At 37.0% G+C, this 13,550-nt stretch overlaps 1 gene segment (V, D, J or C); it reads left to right on the top strand.

Annotated features, from left to right (window-relative positions):
* Positions 1 to 1,065: 1,065 nt before the first annotated feature.
* On the top strand, positions 1,066 to 13,068 carry LOC122113427. The segment is given in 3 exon segments: positions 1,066 to 1,153; positions 1,317 to 1,766; positions 13,049 to 13,068. Coding segments are annotated over 3 exon segments (522 nt in total).
* The last annotated feature ends 482 nt before the right edge of the window (positions 13,069 to 13,550 follow it).

The following is a 13,550-nucleotide window of genomic DNA, read 5'->3' as shown; positions in this document are numbered from 1 at the left end:
AGGGATGGGAAGGGGAAATAAAGGAAGAGCCAACAATGCTTGTTAAGAAATGTACTCATTACCTTGCCCATGTAATTGTAACCTCTCTGTATGGTATTTTCACAATTAAAAAAAGGAAATAATAATCTTAAAAAGTAACCAATTCTGGCAACTATAGCACCTTGCAAGAGTTCCTTATAGGCTACTAAAAATCAAATCAAAGCTATGAATTCTACACTTCTACCTTAACAGTTTTTATAATAATGCATACAATAAATTTTAAATTCTCAAAAAAACCACATGGTACATTATAAATACAGTTTTGCAACAACTAGTATATGTCTGAGTCAAGCAGAAAAGGTCAGATAGGTTGATGTTAGGGAAATGAACCCCAAGATAAGTATTTAAATGTTTTTTTCATACAATTGTTTCTTACATATTTATAAGATGATTTCTATGATGCTTTGTATGTCCCTCCCCCATGGTATAACCCCTGCTCTCATTGTATTTGATGTCGGTATAATTTGTGGAAGGGAAGGGAAAAAACAAATTGTTTAAATAGGGATACAGGTGGACCTATTTCAACAATGACATATACAAGTCGTTATGTCAAAAAACGAACTTTACAACTTTGGTGGGAGAGAGGGATCGTGTGGGGGAAGGTGGGTGGAATATGGAAAGGGATGGGAAGGGGAAACAAAGAAGAGGCAACAATGCTTGGTAAGAAATGTACTCGTTATCTTACCCATGTAATTGTAACTACTCTGTATGGTATTCTCACAATAAAAAAAGAAATAATAAAAAATACGTTAGAAACAATAGCAAGAAAGAAAAATATATATTTGTGTCCCTATAAGTCCTCAAAAGTGAACTATAGTTACTAGTAAACGATGTGACCACGAGGTGGCAGTAAATTTCAGCTGATGCCCAATAGGCAGGGGGTTATTTCAGTGGATTCTAAAGGAGTAGGTTAAGGGTAAAAATAAAGTCTTCTTATTGGCTGTGTAGACAATTCAAGAAAGCACTATAATTGAAAGAGAGAAAAGGAAACAATTTGATGACAGAAGTGGTTGTCCTTACTATAGATTATAAGTCTTCAAGTGATTGTAATTGGGAAGAAATATGAAGAGATTGATTCATGGTATATGCTTGCTCTTGTGGTTGCAGCTGAACTGTAAGTTGATTTGGGAAACCAGAGTACATTAATACTTGATGTTTAGACATCCAGGAGATCACTTTATCTAGGCTGTCTGTACTTACTGTAGAAAAAGGCAGTCCTGAAGAGTACTGAGCTGACAACTGTCTCCTTTCTGTTTGTTTTTTTTTTCTCCACATAGGGGTGAGTGAAGGAGAGAAGCTGGAGCAGAGTCCGTCTATCCTGAGCATGCAGGAGGGAGACAGCTGTGTCATCAACTGTACTTATTCAGACAGTGCTTCAGACTACTTTCTTTGGTACAAGCAAGAGCCAGGACAGGGTCTTCAGTTCATTATAAACATTCTTTCAAATAGGGACAAAATTGAAAATGACAAATTCCTTGTGTTTTTTAAAAAGAAGGACAAACACTTCTCCCTGCACATCAAAGATGCCCAGCCTGGGGACTCGGCTGTCTACTTCTGTGCAGCAAGAACACATTGCTCCCCAGGCACCTGCAGCCTGTCTTCAAACTTGCCACCAAGACTGGAGCTCCAGCCCATACTTTGCCACAGACCTTCTTGCACAGCATTTGCCAATTGTTTGCAAGTAGCAGCTAACACACAAACATTTAGGTCTAAGGAGACCCTGACAGGTGAAAACAAAAATAGAGTGATTGTTACTGAAGAGATTATTTTCCTATTTTATTTATTAGTAGCATACATACTACGAGGTGAAAAATGCATAGGGCTATATTTTGGGATGGGACACAGGGCTTCCTTCCTCTTCTTCTCAAGATATGCCAAATCCAGGTGTGTCCTCAGCTTCAGCAATCTTAAACCTGCACTTAATGACTTCTTAGAAAAGTAATAAATAATGGTTCTTATTTTTGGTCAGTTGTGGGGCTTGAGCTTTGTGCTCAAGGCTAGTGCTCTACCATTTTGAGATGCAGCTTCACTTCAAATTTTCTAGTGGTTAACTGGAGATAAGTGGTCTCACAGACATTCCTGCTCAGGCTACATTCAAATCATGATCATCATATCTCTGCCTCCTAAGTAGCTAGGATTACAGACATAAGACATCAGTTCTGGGTATGATTGTGTGTGTGTGTGTGTGTATGTGTGTGTGTGTGTGTGTGTGTGTGCGCGCGCGCATGCGTGCTTGCATGCGGAGTCATTTAGCAGGTCATAGGAACCTGACTGGACCTGCCAGGCTCAACTCCACCCAGGAGAATGTCACCCGGCCCAGGCAGAGAAAACCCTGCCCCCAGAGAAGTGGCTTTCTTCACTGGGTAAACAGAGCCAGAGGCTGCCCCTCCCTACATCAGCCTAGTCAATCAATTGAAATTCAGTAAACATAAACCCTGAGAATGGCTCTAGGCTGGGCTCTGTGAGTGTCTCTGGAGAGAGCCCCACAGGAAATAGCTACTGTTTGCTGAAAGGCCTCAACCCCACCTAGAACCTAGCCTCATCACAGCATTTCCAAACTAAAGGAAACAGTCATCTCCCTCTTTTGTGATACTCAAAGCAGATCTCCTGCCCATTGAACTAGCTTGGGTTGAGAATCTGGGTAAAGCAGAGCATTTTTCTGCCTGCTCAAAGAAAGTAACTTAAGAAACTAATCAAGCCACAGGAAAACCAAACACCACAAGCAGACCAGAGATTCCACCAGGAGACTGGTTATGAACACAAGGGGATACAGGATCTTCCCATCCCATCCTCCCCCCCAAAAAAATCAAAGAACTCTTTTTTGTACCTTTATTTTATTTTTAATTTTTTTTAAATGTTTTCTATTAATCTTTTTTTTCCTCTTATAATTTGTATTTTAGGTGTATATGTGTGTGTGTGCGTGCTTTTTTTAATCTATATTGACCTTTTGGTCCTTTTTCTTTCCTTCTTTCTTCATTCTTTTCATTTTTTTCTTACTTTTATGCGTGAATTATTGCTGATCTGCTCATCCTCAGATATATACCTGTCCTCGATTATTAGACCTTATCCCCCATTGTCTACAAATTTAATCAAGAAATTTACTACACAATTCACAACCCCTTAGGCTTAAATTCTTTAATAGCAGCATTATCTCTTTATACCTATATAATTTTTAAAGAATTTTTATTTTTTAGTTTTTCATGTCTCTTCTATCCCTCCCCTCCTCTAATCCTATCCTTTCTTTCTCTCAATATCATCTTTAAATATAGATAATTTTTAAGTTTCACTTTTTAAATTTAAATTTTTGTTTTTCCATTTTTTCTTGTTTTTTTAATCTCTCTCCTACCATTCTATCCAATCCATTTCCCTCTCTGAGATTGGGACTTGGTTAAATTCACACTCTTTTTACTCTACACATCCCACTAATCCTATTTTCCCCACATTTCTCCCTAAACCTAATAATTTCTGCTTTGCCAAATTCTTTCTTGCTGTTCTTAGCCCATTAATCCATAGTTGTTTGATGGTGAGTAGATTATATCTGTTGAACTAGATTGTATGTGCAGCCTTTTGACTTTGCAACTACAGGACTTTGGTTGATGCTTGCCTTAAAATAGTGTTCTAGCACAAAATAGGTTTTCCTTTCATACCAAATGGGCAAAACAAGCCAGAAAAACATAAGAAAAATGGCAAGTCCTGGTATCTCAACTCCCACTCATGATAATCAGGTGACAGAACAGTTAATAAATAATCCAGAGGGGGGGGTTCCCAAAAAGCTCTACAAACACTATTGGTAAACATAGTGAATGAAAATATTGAAAACCTGCAAAGGACTCAGTGTGAGCATGAAAGGGAGAGACAGGAGGCAAACCAAAGATCAGTACAGGAATCTCATAAGTGTGAGAAAGCTGCTCAAAGATTGATACGGGAATTGCGTGAGCAGGTTGAGAACAGTCAAAGAGAACTACAGGAATTGCGTGAATGTGAGGAAGCTAATCAAGGAGTAATACAGGATTGCGAGAGCAAATGAGAATAGACAAAGATCACTAAAGGCATTCATGGAATCCATAAACGGACAGCTGAAAGAAGTCAGGGAGACGTTTGTTAGGAAATGGAAAGACTTGGAAAAAATTATATTAAGTGAAGTAAGCCAAGCCCAAAGAAACATAGGTCCCATGGTTTCCCTCATTTTCAATAGTTAGTATATGTATGAGTCAAGCAGAAAAGGTCAGATAAGGTGATGTTAGGAAAATGAACCCTAAGATATGTATTTAAATGTTTTTTTTCTTTCATGCATTTGTTTCTAACGCATTTATATGATTATTTCTTTGTTGCTTTGTATGTCCCTCCCCCACACTATAACCAGTGCTTTCACTGTATTTGAAGTCGGTATAATTTGTGGAGGGTATGGTGAAAAACAAGTTGTTTACATAAAGATACTGGTGGACCTGTTGCAACAATGAGAAGTACAAGTTGTCATGTCAAAAACAAACTTTACAGCTTTGGTGGGGGGGGTGGGGGGAGGATTGGGTGGGGGGAGGCTTGGAAGGGATGGGAAGGGGAAACAAAGGAGGAGGCTACAATGCTTGATAAGAAATGTACTCATTATCTTGCCCATGTAATTGTAACCCCTCTGTACAGTTTTTTCACAATAAAAAAATAAATAAATAAATAAAAAAGTCAGGGAGACCACAAAGGGAATGCTGAATGGAGCCTGACAGAAGGCAAGGGAGTCCAAGGAAACCATAACCAATCAAATAAGTGAATTGAGAATAAACACTGAACACCCAATTAAGGAAGTAAAGAAGTTCATACAAGATCTAAAACAAAGTTCCAACAAAGAATTAGAAGCCATCAAAGCCAACCAATTAGTAGGAAAAGAAATAAAAAACAAAGTAGAAAGTCTTGACAGTAGGTTAGACTATGCAGAAGATCGAATCTCGGGGATTGAAGACAGCCTAGATATTATAGAGAAAGAACATACAACTATCCAAGACAAATCCAAGAAATATGACAGATCTATTCAACATTTGGAAGACACCATCAGAAGGCCTAATCAGAAGATAATGGGTGTAGAGGAGCAGGTAGAGACAGAAGTTAATGTCTAGGAAATTTGTTTAACAGGATCCTAGCAGAGAACTTCCCAAACATACAAAAAGATAGGCCTATTCAGATACAAAAAGCTTTTAGAACCCCAAATAGACCAGACCAGAATAGGACATCCCACTGTCACATTATAATCTGCACAGGAACAATTCAAACTAAGGAAAAGATCCTTAACGCTGTCAAGGAGAAAAGATCAATCACCTATAAAGGAAAACCAATTAGAATCACCTCAGATTTCTCAGCAGAGACAATCAAAGCAAGAAGAGCCTGGAATGATGTATGCCATGCCCTAAAGACAAACAATTATCAACCAAGAATACTGTACCCAGCTAAACTATCCTTCATAACCAATATATCTCCACCAAACCAGCCCTACAAAAGATACTTAAAGATGTCCTACACATAGAAAACCAACAAGAGCACAATAAAGGCCAAGAAACCACACCCAAACCGAGAATCCAAGAACCAAAGGAAGAACCCAGTTGCCACAGCCCCAGGAAAATGGATAACATGGCAGGAACTCCCAAACACCTCTCAGTCATAACTCTCAACATAAACAAACTTAACTCTCCAATTAAGTGACATAGACTGTCTAGTTGGATTAAAAAGCACTATCTTATATCTACTGCCTTTAGGAGTCACACCTTGCCCATAAAAACAAACATATTTTGAAAGTCAAAGGCTGGAACAAAATCTATGAAGCAAATGGCCCCCATAAACAGGTGGGAGTTGCAACCCTAATATCAGATAAAATAGAATTCATATTAAAATTCGTGATAAGAGATAAAGAAGGTTGCTACATACTAATTAGGGGATCTCTCCTTCAGGAGTATATTACAATTCTAAATATCTGTTTGCCAAACAAGGGAGCACCCAAATTTATCCAAGAAACACTACTTTCCCTCAAATCTCACATAGATAAAAAAAATCATTAATTGTTGGGGGCTTTAACATACCACTATCCCAACTACATAGTTCAACTCAGCAAAAACCCAACAGAAAAACCACAGATCTGAACAACTACATAGAACAATTAGACTTAAGAGACATCTACCAAATATTTTACCCAGCAGCATCAGAATACACATTTTTCTCAGCAGCACAAGGAACATTTTCCAAAATAGACCACATTTTAGGTCACAAAGCAAACTTGTCCAAATTCAGAAACATTGAAGTTATACCTTGCATTCTCTCTGACCACAAGGGAATAAAATTAGAACTCAACACCAAAAGCTATCAAAGAAAGTCCTGTAACACATGGAAGTTGAACAACATACTGTTGAATCACCAGTGGGTCATGGAAGAGATTAGAAACAAAATTCAAATATTCAACAAAAATGAACACACAAATTACCATTTCCTCTGGGACACAGCAAAGGCATTACTCAGAGGAAAGTTTATAGCTCTAACTTCCTACGTCAACAAATTAGAGAGATCTGAAACCAACAATTTAATGAGACATCTGAACCTCTTTGAAAAAGAGCAGCAAGATAAATGCCCAGACAGTAGATGGAAAGAAATAATTAAAAGTAAATCAGAATTAAACGATTTAGAATCCAAAAAAAAAAAAAAAACATAGAAAAAAATCAACAAAACAAAGAGTTGGTTCTTCGAATAAATTAACAAAATAGAGAGACCCTTAGCAAATATTATCAGAAAAAGAAGAGAACACACCCAAATAAATAAACTCTGAAATGAGAATGGAAACATCACCACAGAAACAACCAAGATTCAGAACATTGTAAGGGAATACTTCTCAAACATTTATGCTAATAAGTTTGAGAACTTGGCAGAAATGGACCTTTTCTTAGCAAGTATTGACATGCCAAAACTAAACCAAGATGAGTTAAACCATCTTAACAGGCCCATATCAAGCATTGAAATAGAAACAGCAATAAGAGACCGCCCGTCTAAGAAAAGCCCAGGACCAGATGGTTTTACAGCAGCTTTCTACAAGGCCTTCAAAGTACAGCTCACACCAATATTCCTCCAACTCAACAATGATATTGAAAGAGAAAGTTTACTACCAAACTCATTCTATGAAACCATCATAACCCTCACCCCAAAACCAGGCAGGGACTTATCAAGGAAAGAGAACTATAGACCCATTTCTTTGATGAACATCAATGAAAAACTTCTCAACAAAATTTTGGCCAATCGACTTCAACAATTCATCCAAAAAATCATACACCACGATCAAACAGGATTATTTCAGGGATGAAAAGCTGGTTCAATATACGCAAATCTATTAATATTATTCATCACATCAACAGGAGCAAGGATAAGAATCACATGATTATCTCAATAGATGCAGAAAAAGCACTTGACAAGATCCAACACCCCTTTAGGATGAAGGTTCTGGAAAAATTAGGAATCCATGGAACATTCCTCAATACAATAAAGACTGTATATAACAACCCAACAGCCAGCATTATACTTTATGGTGAAAAACTAAAGCCTTTTCCTCTTAACTCAGGAATGAGAGAAGGATTTCCACTCTCTCCACTGCTCTTCAATCTAGTATTAGAATGCCTAGCTACAGCAATAAGACAAGATGCAAACATAAAAGAGATCCAAATAGGGAAAGATGAACTAAAACTCTCCCTCTTTGATGATGACATGATCTTGTATTTAAAGAATCCTACGGACTCCACTCCCAAATTACTCAAGCTGATTCAAAACTTTGGCAAAGTAGCAGGGTATAAAATTAGCCCTCCAAAATCAATGGCTTTTCTGTATGCCAACAATGAGAAAAGCCTGGCTGAAATCAGGAAAGCAACTCCATTCATAACAGCCCCACAAAAAAATAAAATACCTACAAGTTGTCATGTCGAAAGTGAACTTTACAACTTTGGTGCGGGGGGGGGGGGGGGGGGGGGGGGGGATTGGGTGAGGGGGTGTGGAGAAGGCTGGGAAGGAATGTGAAGTGTAAACAAAGGAGGAGGCTGCAATGCTTGATAAGAAATGTACTCATTATCTTGCCCATGTAATTGTAATCACTCTGTACAGTATGTTCACAAAAAATAAAATAAAATACCTAGGAATTAAGTAACTAAAAAAGTGAAGGACTCCTATGATGAAACCTTTAAAAACCTGAAGAAGGAAATAAAAACAGAACTTAGAAAGTGGCAAAACCTCCCATGCTCCTGGATTGGAAGCATCAACATCGTGAAAATGGCAATACTTCCCAAGGCTATCTACACATTCAATATGATACCTATCAATATTCCTACCTCATTCTTCAAGGAAATAGAAGAGGCAATCCAAAAATTCATATGGAACAATAAAAGACCCAAAATAGCAAAAATGATCTGTAACAGAAAGAAGATTCCTGGAGGAATATCAATACCAAATTTCAAACTCTACTACAAAGCCATAGTAATAAAAGCAGCTTGGTACTGGCACAATAACAGACCTCAGGACCAATGGAATAGAATTGAAAACCCAGAAATGAATCTACAGACCTATAGCCATCTAATCTTAGATAAGAGAGCTAAAAAAAAAAAAAATAGGATGGAAGGAAGAAAGCCTCTTCAGTAAATGGTGCTGGCAAAATTGTTTAATCACCTGTAGAAAACTAAAGCTACATCAACGCCAAATGGACCAAAGACCTCGGAGTCAAAGCAAACACTCTGAAAACATTGCAGGACGGAATAGGAGAAATCCTAGGTCTCCTTGGCACAGGCCGAAATTTTCTTAATAGAGACCCAGAAACACAACAAATCAAAGAAAGATTGGACAAATGGGATTGCATCAAGTTGCAGAGCTTCTGCATGGCAAAGGAGATAGCTAGCAAGATCAATAGAAAGCCAACGGATTGGGGGAAGATCTTCACTAGCCATACAACACACAAGCGTCTCATATCTAAAATATACCTGGAACTCAAAAAATTAAATCCCCCTACAACAAATCCTCAAAGAAACTACTGCCCAATAAATAAGTGGGCTAAAGAGTTACAGAGAAACCTATCTGAAGAAGAAAGGATGGCCAATATACACATGAAGAAATGCTCAACCTCTCTAGCCATAAAAGAAATGTAAATCAAAATAACATTGAGATACCACCTCTCCCGAGTTAGAATGGCTATAATCAAGAACTCTAATAACAACAGATGCTGGAGGGGAAGTGGACAGAAGGGAACCTTACTGCATTGTTGGTGGGAGTGTAAACTTGTTCAACCACTTTGGAAAGTAGTATGGAGGTTCCTCAAAAGACTCCACGTAGAGCTCCCTTATGACCCAGCAATCCCGCTTTTGGGCATTTAACCAAATGATCACAAGCAGGACCAAACTAAATATACCAGCACATCTATGTTTCTTGCAGTATTATTTACCATAGCTAAGATATGGAACCAACTCAGATGCGCCTCAGTAGTTGAATGGATCAAGAAAATTGTGGTATATATACACAATGGAATTCTATGCCTCCATCAGAAAGAATGACATTGCCCCATTTGTTAGGAAATGGAAAGACTTGGAAAAAATTATATAAAGTTAAGTAAGCCAGGCCGAAAGAAATATAGGTCCCATGGTTTCCCTTATTTGCAATAACTAGTATATGTCTGCAGCAAACAGAAACTGGCAGACAAGTTGATGTTAGGCGAAATGAACCCCAAGATAAGGATTCAAATGTTTTCTTTTTCTCTCTTGTGATTGTTTCTAACATATTTATGAGATGATTTCTTTGATGCTTTGCATGTATCTCCCCAGGGTATAAGCTCTGCTTTCCCTGTATTTGATGTTGATATAATTTGTGGAGGGGAAGGGAAAAACAAACTGTTTAAATAGGGTTACAGGTGGACCCATTAAAACAATGAGATGTACAAGTCGTTATGTCGAAAAACGAACTTTACATCTTTGGGGGGGGGGGGCGGGGATAGCGAGAGGGGTGGTGGAGAGGGGAAGGGATGGGAAGAGGAAACAAAGGAGGAGGCAACAATGCTTGTTAAGAAGTGTACTCACTATTTTTCCCATGTAATTGTAATTCCTCTGTATGGTATTTTCACAATTAAAAAAAGGTTTACAATATAAAAAAAAAAAAATAATAGTAGCACACATTCACACTATGGGTTTCTGCTGCCCATGTAAAGAGTAGGCTTGAACTCAAAGCACAGTGTTTGGCTCATACCTGTCAGGATTTCCTTGGAGGACAAATGCAAAGGACATGAGCCAGAATTCCACCAGGGCAGAGAAATGGCTACATAAAGTCGCTTATCTCAAATGATTTTACTAGAGTGGTTCCACAGCGTGTTTGAACACTCATGAGAAAGAATCTTCAAATGTGGGGTAAGTGAATTGACATTACTCAGTTTGGGGAGAAAAAGAGAGAAAGAGAAATGAACAGAGCCTGAGACCTTTGTGTCACTGTCAAACATGCAGTAGCAATTCTAGAAGAGGGGAGGAAGCAAGGTGAGGTAAAATAGAAGAAATAAAGAAACAGTGACCAAACTTGGTACAGCATATGAATATACACATCCATAAATCTCAATATGTACCAAGAAAACAAAGCCAAACAAATCTAGATTGTGTCATATTGTAAACTGTTGAAGACAGGAACAAAGTAAAATCTTGGAAGCAGTGAGAGAGAAACCACATGCAAGGGATTCTTTTTTCTTCTTCTTTCTTTTTTTTTGTCAATCCTGGGACTTGAATTCTGGCTCTGGGCACTGTCTCTGGGCACTGTCTCCTTTTGCTCAAGGCTAGAGCTCTTTCACTTGAGCCACAGCACCACTTCTGGTATTCTGATGGTGTATTGGAGATAAGAGTCTCATGGACTTTCCTGCCATGGCTGGCTTCACACCATGATCCTCAGATCTTATCATCCTGAGCAATACATGAAGATTACAGGTCTGACCCACCAGCTACAAAGGATTCTTTATTACCAACCATCATTTAATCATCAAAAATCATGGAAGTCAGAATAGTGGAATGATTATCTAAACTGCTAAAAAGAAAAGCAAAAAAACAAAAAACAAAACCATCACTGCCACCAAAAATAAAAATGTATTAAAAAAAACACTCAGCCAGTGATTCTATACATTGGAACTAATTTTTTCACAAATAAAAGAGAAATTGAGACATTTGAAGACTTAAACAAGGCTTAGGATATTAATCATTGGAGATCTTCCCTACAAGAAATTCTATGAGGTTATAGGTGACATCAAATGAAGCTGAGCACTAAGTTGGAGTCATAAAAAGTAGGAAAAACAGATCATTGTCACATAGATAATTAAAAATCTGGTATTTTACATTTATGACTTTATTTGTTTTATTATATCATTTAAAATGCCAACATATGAGGTATAGAAGTGAACAGAAAAGGAAAAAATGTATTTTCCACATGTACACAAACATATTCTTATTTAAGTAAAACAATTTACATAGTCCAATGGATTGAATTGAATTGTACCATATAGAGTAGCATTTACTTTGAAATAAATTGCCTTTGAATAGAACTTGCTCTTCAGTACTCTGTTATTTATCAGATACATCTATGAATTTATTACTGTGGATAATGTAGACCACTTGATACTTAACATCATTGGGATACAGCTGTGGTTTCCATAGCCATTCATCAAAAGGAGTTGCTTCTACTTTAACATCATCAGGCAGAAAGGTTCTGCAGGACAATTTGATGATAAATGACTTCGGTCATTTTGAGCACTTATATGGCTCTTGGGTTTGTCAAAACAGTAGATATATTAATTCATTCATTATTTTGTGTGTTTCCTACAAAGACAGTGCTTCAGCCCATGTTCTGTATTTAAGACTTTATGCTTCATCTTCAAACTTTTGTCAAGGCTCTTAATATGCTCTTTTTTTTCTGTTCTTTGGTTTTTGAAGCTACCAGGAAATAACTGTAATTTAATCAAGTACAACCAATCTTTGGAGAAAATGATTTCAATATTTTCTTTCTCCCCAATCTACTTCTTTGCAGCATTCAGTGAGGAAAGAAAAGTTCTGAGGTTCTGATCAGCCCATCTTTGGAAGGGGGAAAAAAATAGAGAGAGTAAGATTTATAACTTTCTAAGGTTGACATCAACTCCTAGATTTTTATGGCTTTAATCAAGAAAGATGAAAGGATTAGAAAATTTAAACAAAATAATGGATATGTCTCCTTTTATTTAAAGTTTAGATATGGGGCTAATTATTTCTATTTAATCAATATAAGTGTGCTCATTTCCAAATGCTCTGTTGGAACTCTTATGTGCTGCCAGTAGGCATGACAATTAATACAGCTTCTATCAAAATCACTATAGCATTTCCTGAAAATACATACTGAAATAACTACAAAGCTTTCTGAATGGAGCTTCTTGAATATATATCTATATATCTATATCTATATATAGATATAGATATATAGATATATCAGAAGATACTGCTTTAACACTCTCAGGTATATACCTAAAGGAATCAAAGTCAACATACAGTAGAGACACTAGCACAACTCATGCATAATGTGACACTGTTCACAATGGCTAAGCTGTGGGATCAGCTCAGCAAAGAACTAATAGATGAAGAAAATGTAGTATTTGAAGACAAAAATGAAACATATTGATGAAAGGATCATGTGTGGATCTAGAGATCATCACATTGAATGAAATAATCCAGATTCAGAAAGACAAATGTTTTCTCTAATATGTGTAAACTAGAGAAACGTAAGGCATTCTAAATAGAAGCTGAACTATTAGGAAGAAGGAGGTAAAGGGGAAGGAGGAAGGAATGTTGGAGTGATAATAACCAAAGTACATTATATCATGTATGAAAATCACAATAAACCCATTATTTTGCAAAACTAATATACACTGTAAAATGAAAATAAATATTTCCCAGGCTGTGAACAAGAAACATTCCATTAAGTAGATGTTGAACCATTCTGTGTTATAAAGTTTTCTTTTAAATTTCAGGAAATTTCATTGAAAATTAAAGATGAGGAATGACTTGAAGGTGCCTAGATTGATATGAAGAAGATCTCTACTATGTGAAATGCTGCTTGGTCCTGAAAACAACACCCAGATTTCCACAGTAAAAATATAATATTTTTAGTGCATGAAATAGGGTTTTGAGAATCACTGCTTTACTCCAAAAAAAAGTAATATAAAATGCACACGTGAACATCACGACCCCATATTTACTCTGAGCAAATTTTGCCAAAATCTCTAACTAGATATCTATTTTTACGTTTTAACATTTCATGTAAGAAGGGTTTGCATTTTGAATATTTGTTTGAATATTTGATTTGCATTTTAAGTATTTGATCAGTAGCAACCACAAGAGGGCAGTGTGCATTCAGGGACCAAAAAGAAACCTTTCAAGTTCTCTTAAGTGAGAAAGGAAGGGAGGAGTTGGTTGGTGCAGGAGGCGTGGAGAAAAGATCCTATTCTTCTACTTGAAGGACAGTTCCTGTTA

Source organism: Dipodomys spectabilis, unplaced genomic scaffold, assembly GCF_019054845.1.
Source record: "Dipodomys spectabilis isolate Male_0828 unplaced genomic scaffold, ASM1905484v1 ptg000097l, whole genome shotgun sequence".
Lineage (NCBI taxonomy): Eukaryota > Metazoa > Chordata > Mammalia > Rodentia > Heteromyidae > Dipodomys > Dipodomys spectabilis.
Note: the sequence above shows the minus strand (reverse complement) of the source record. Positions and strands in the feature narration are given on the sequence as shown.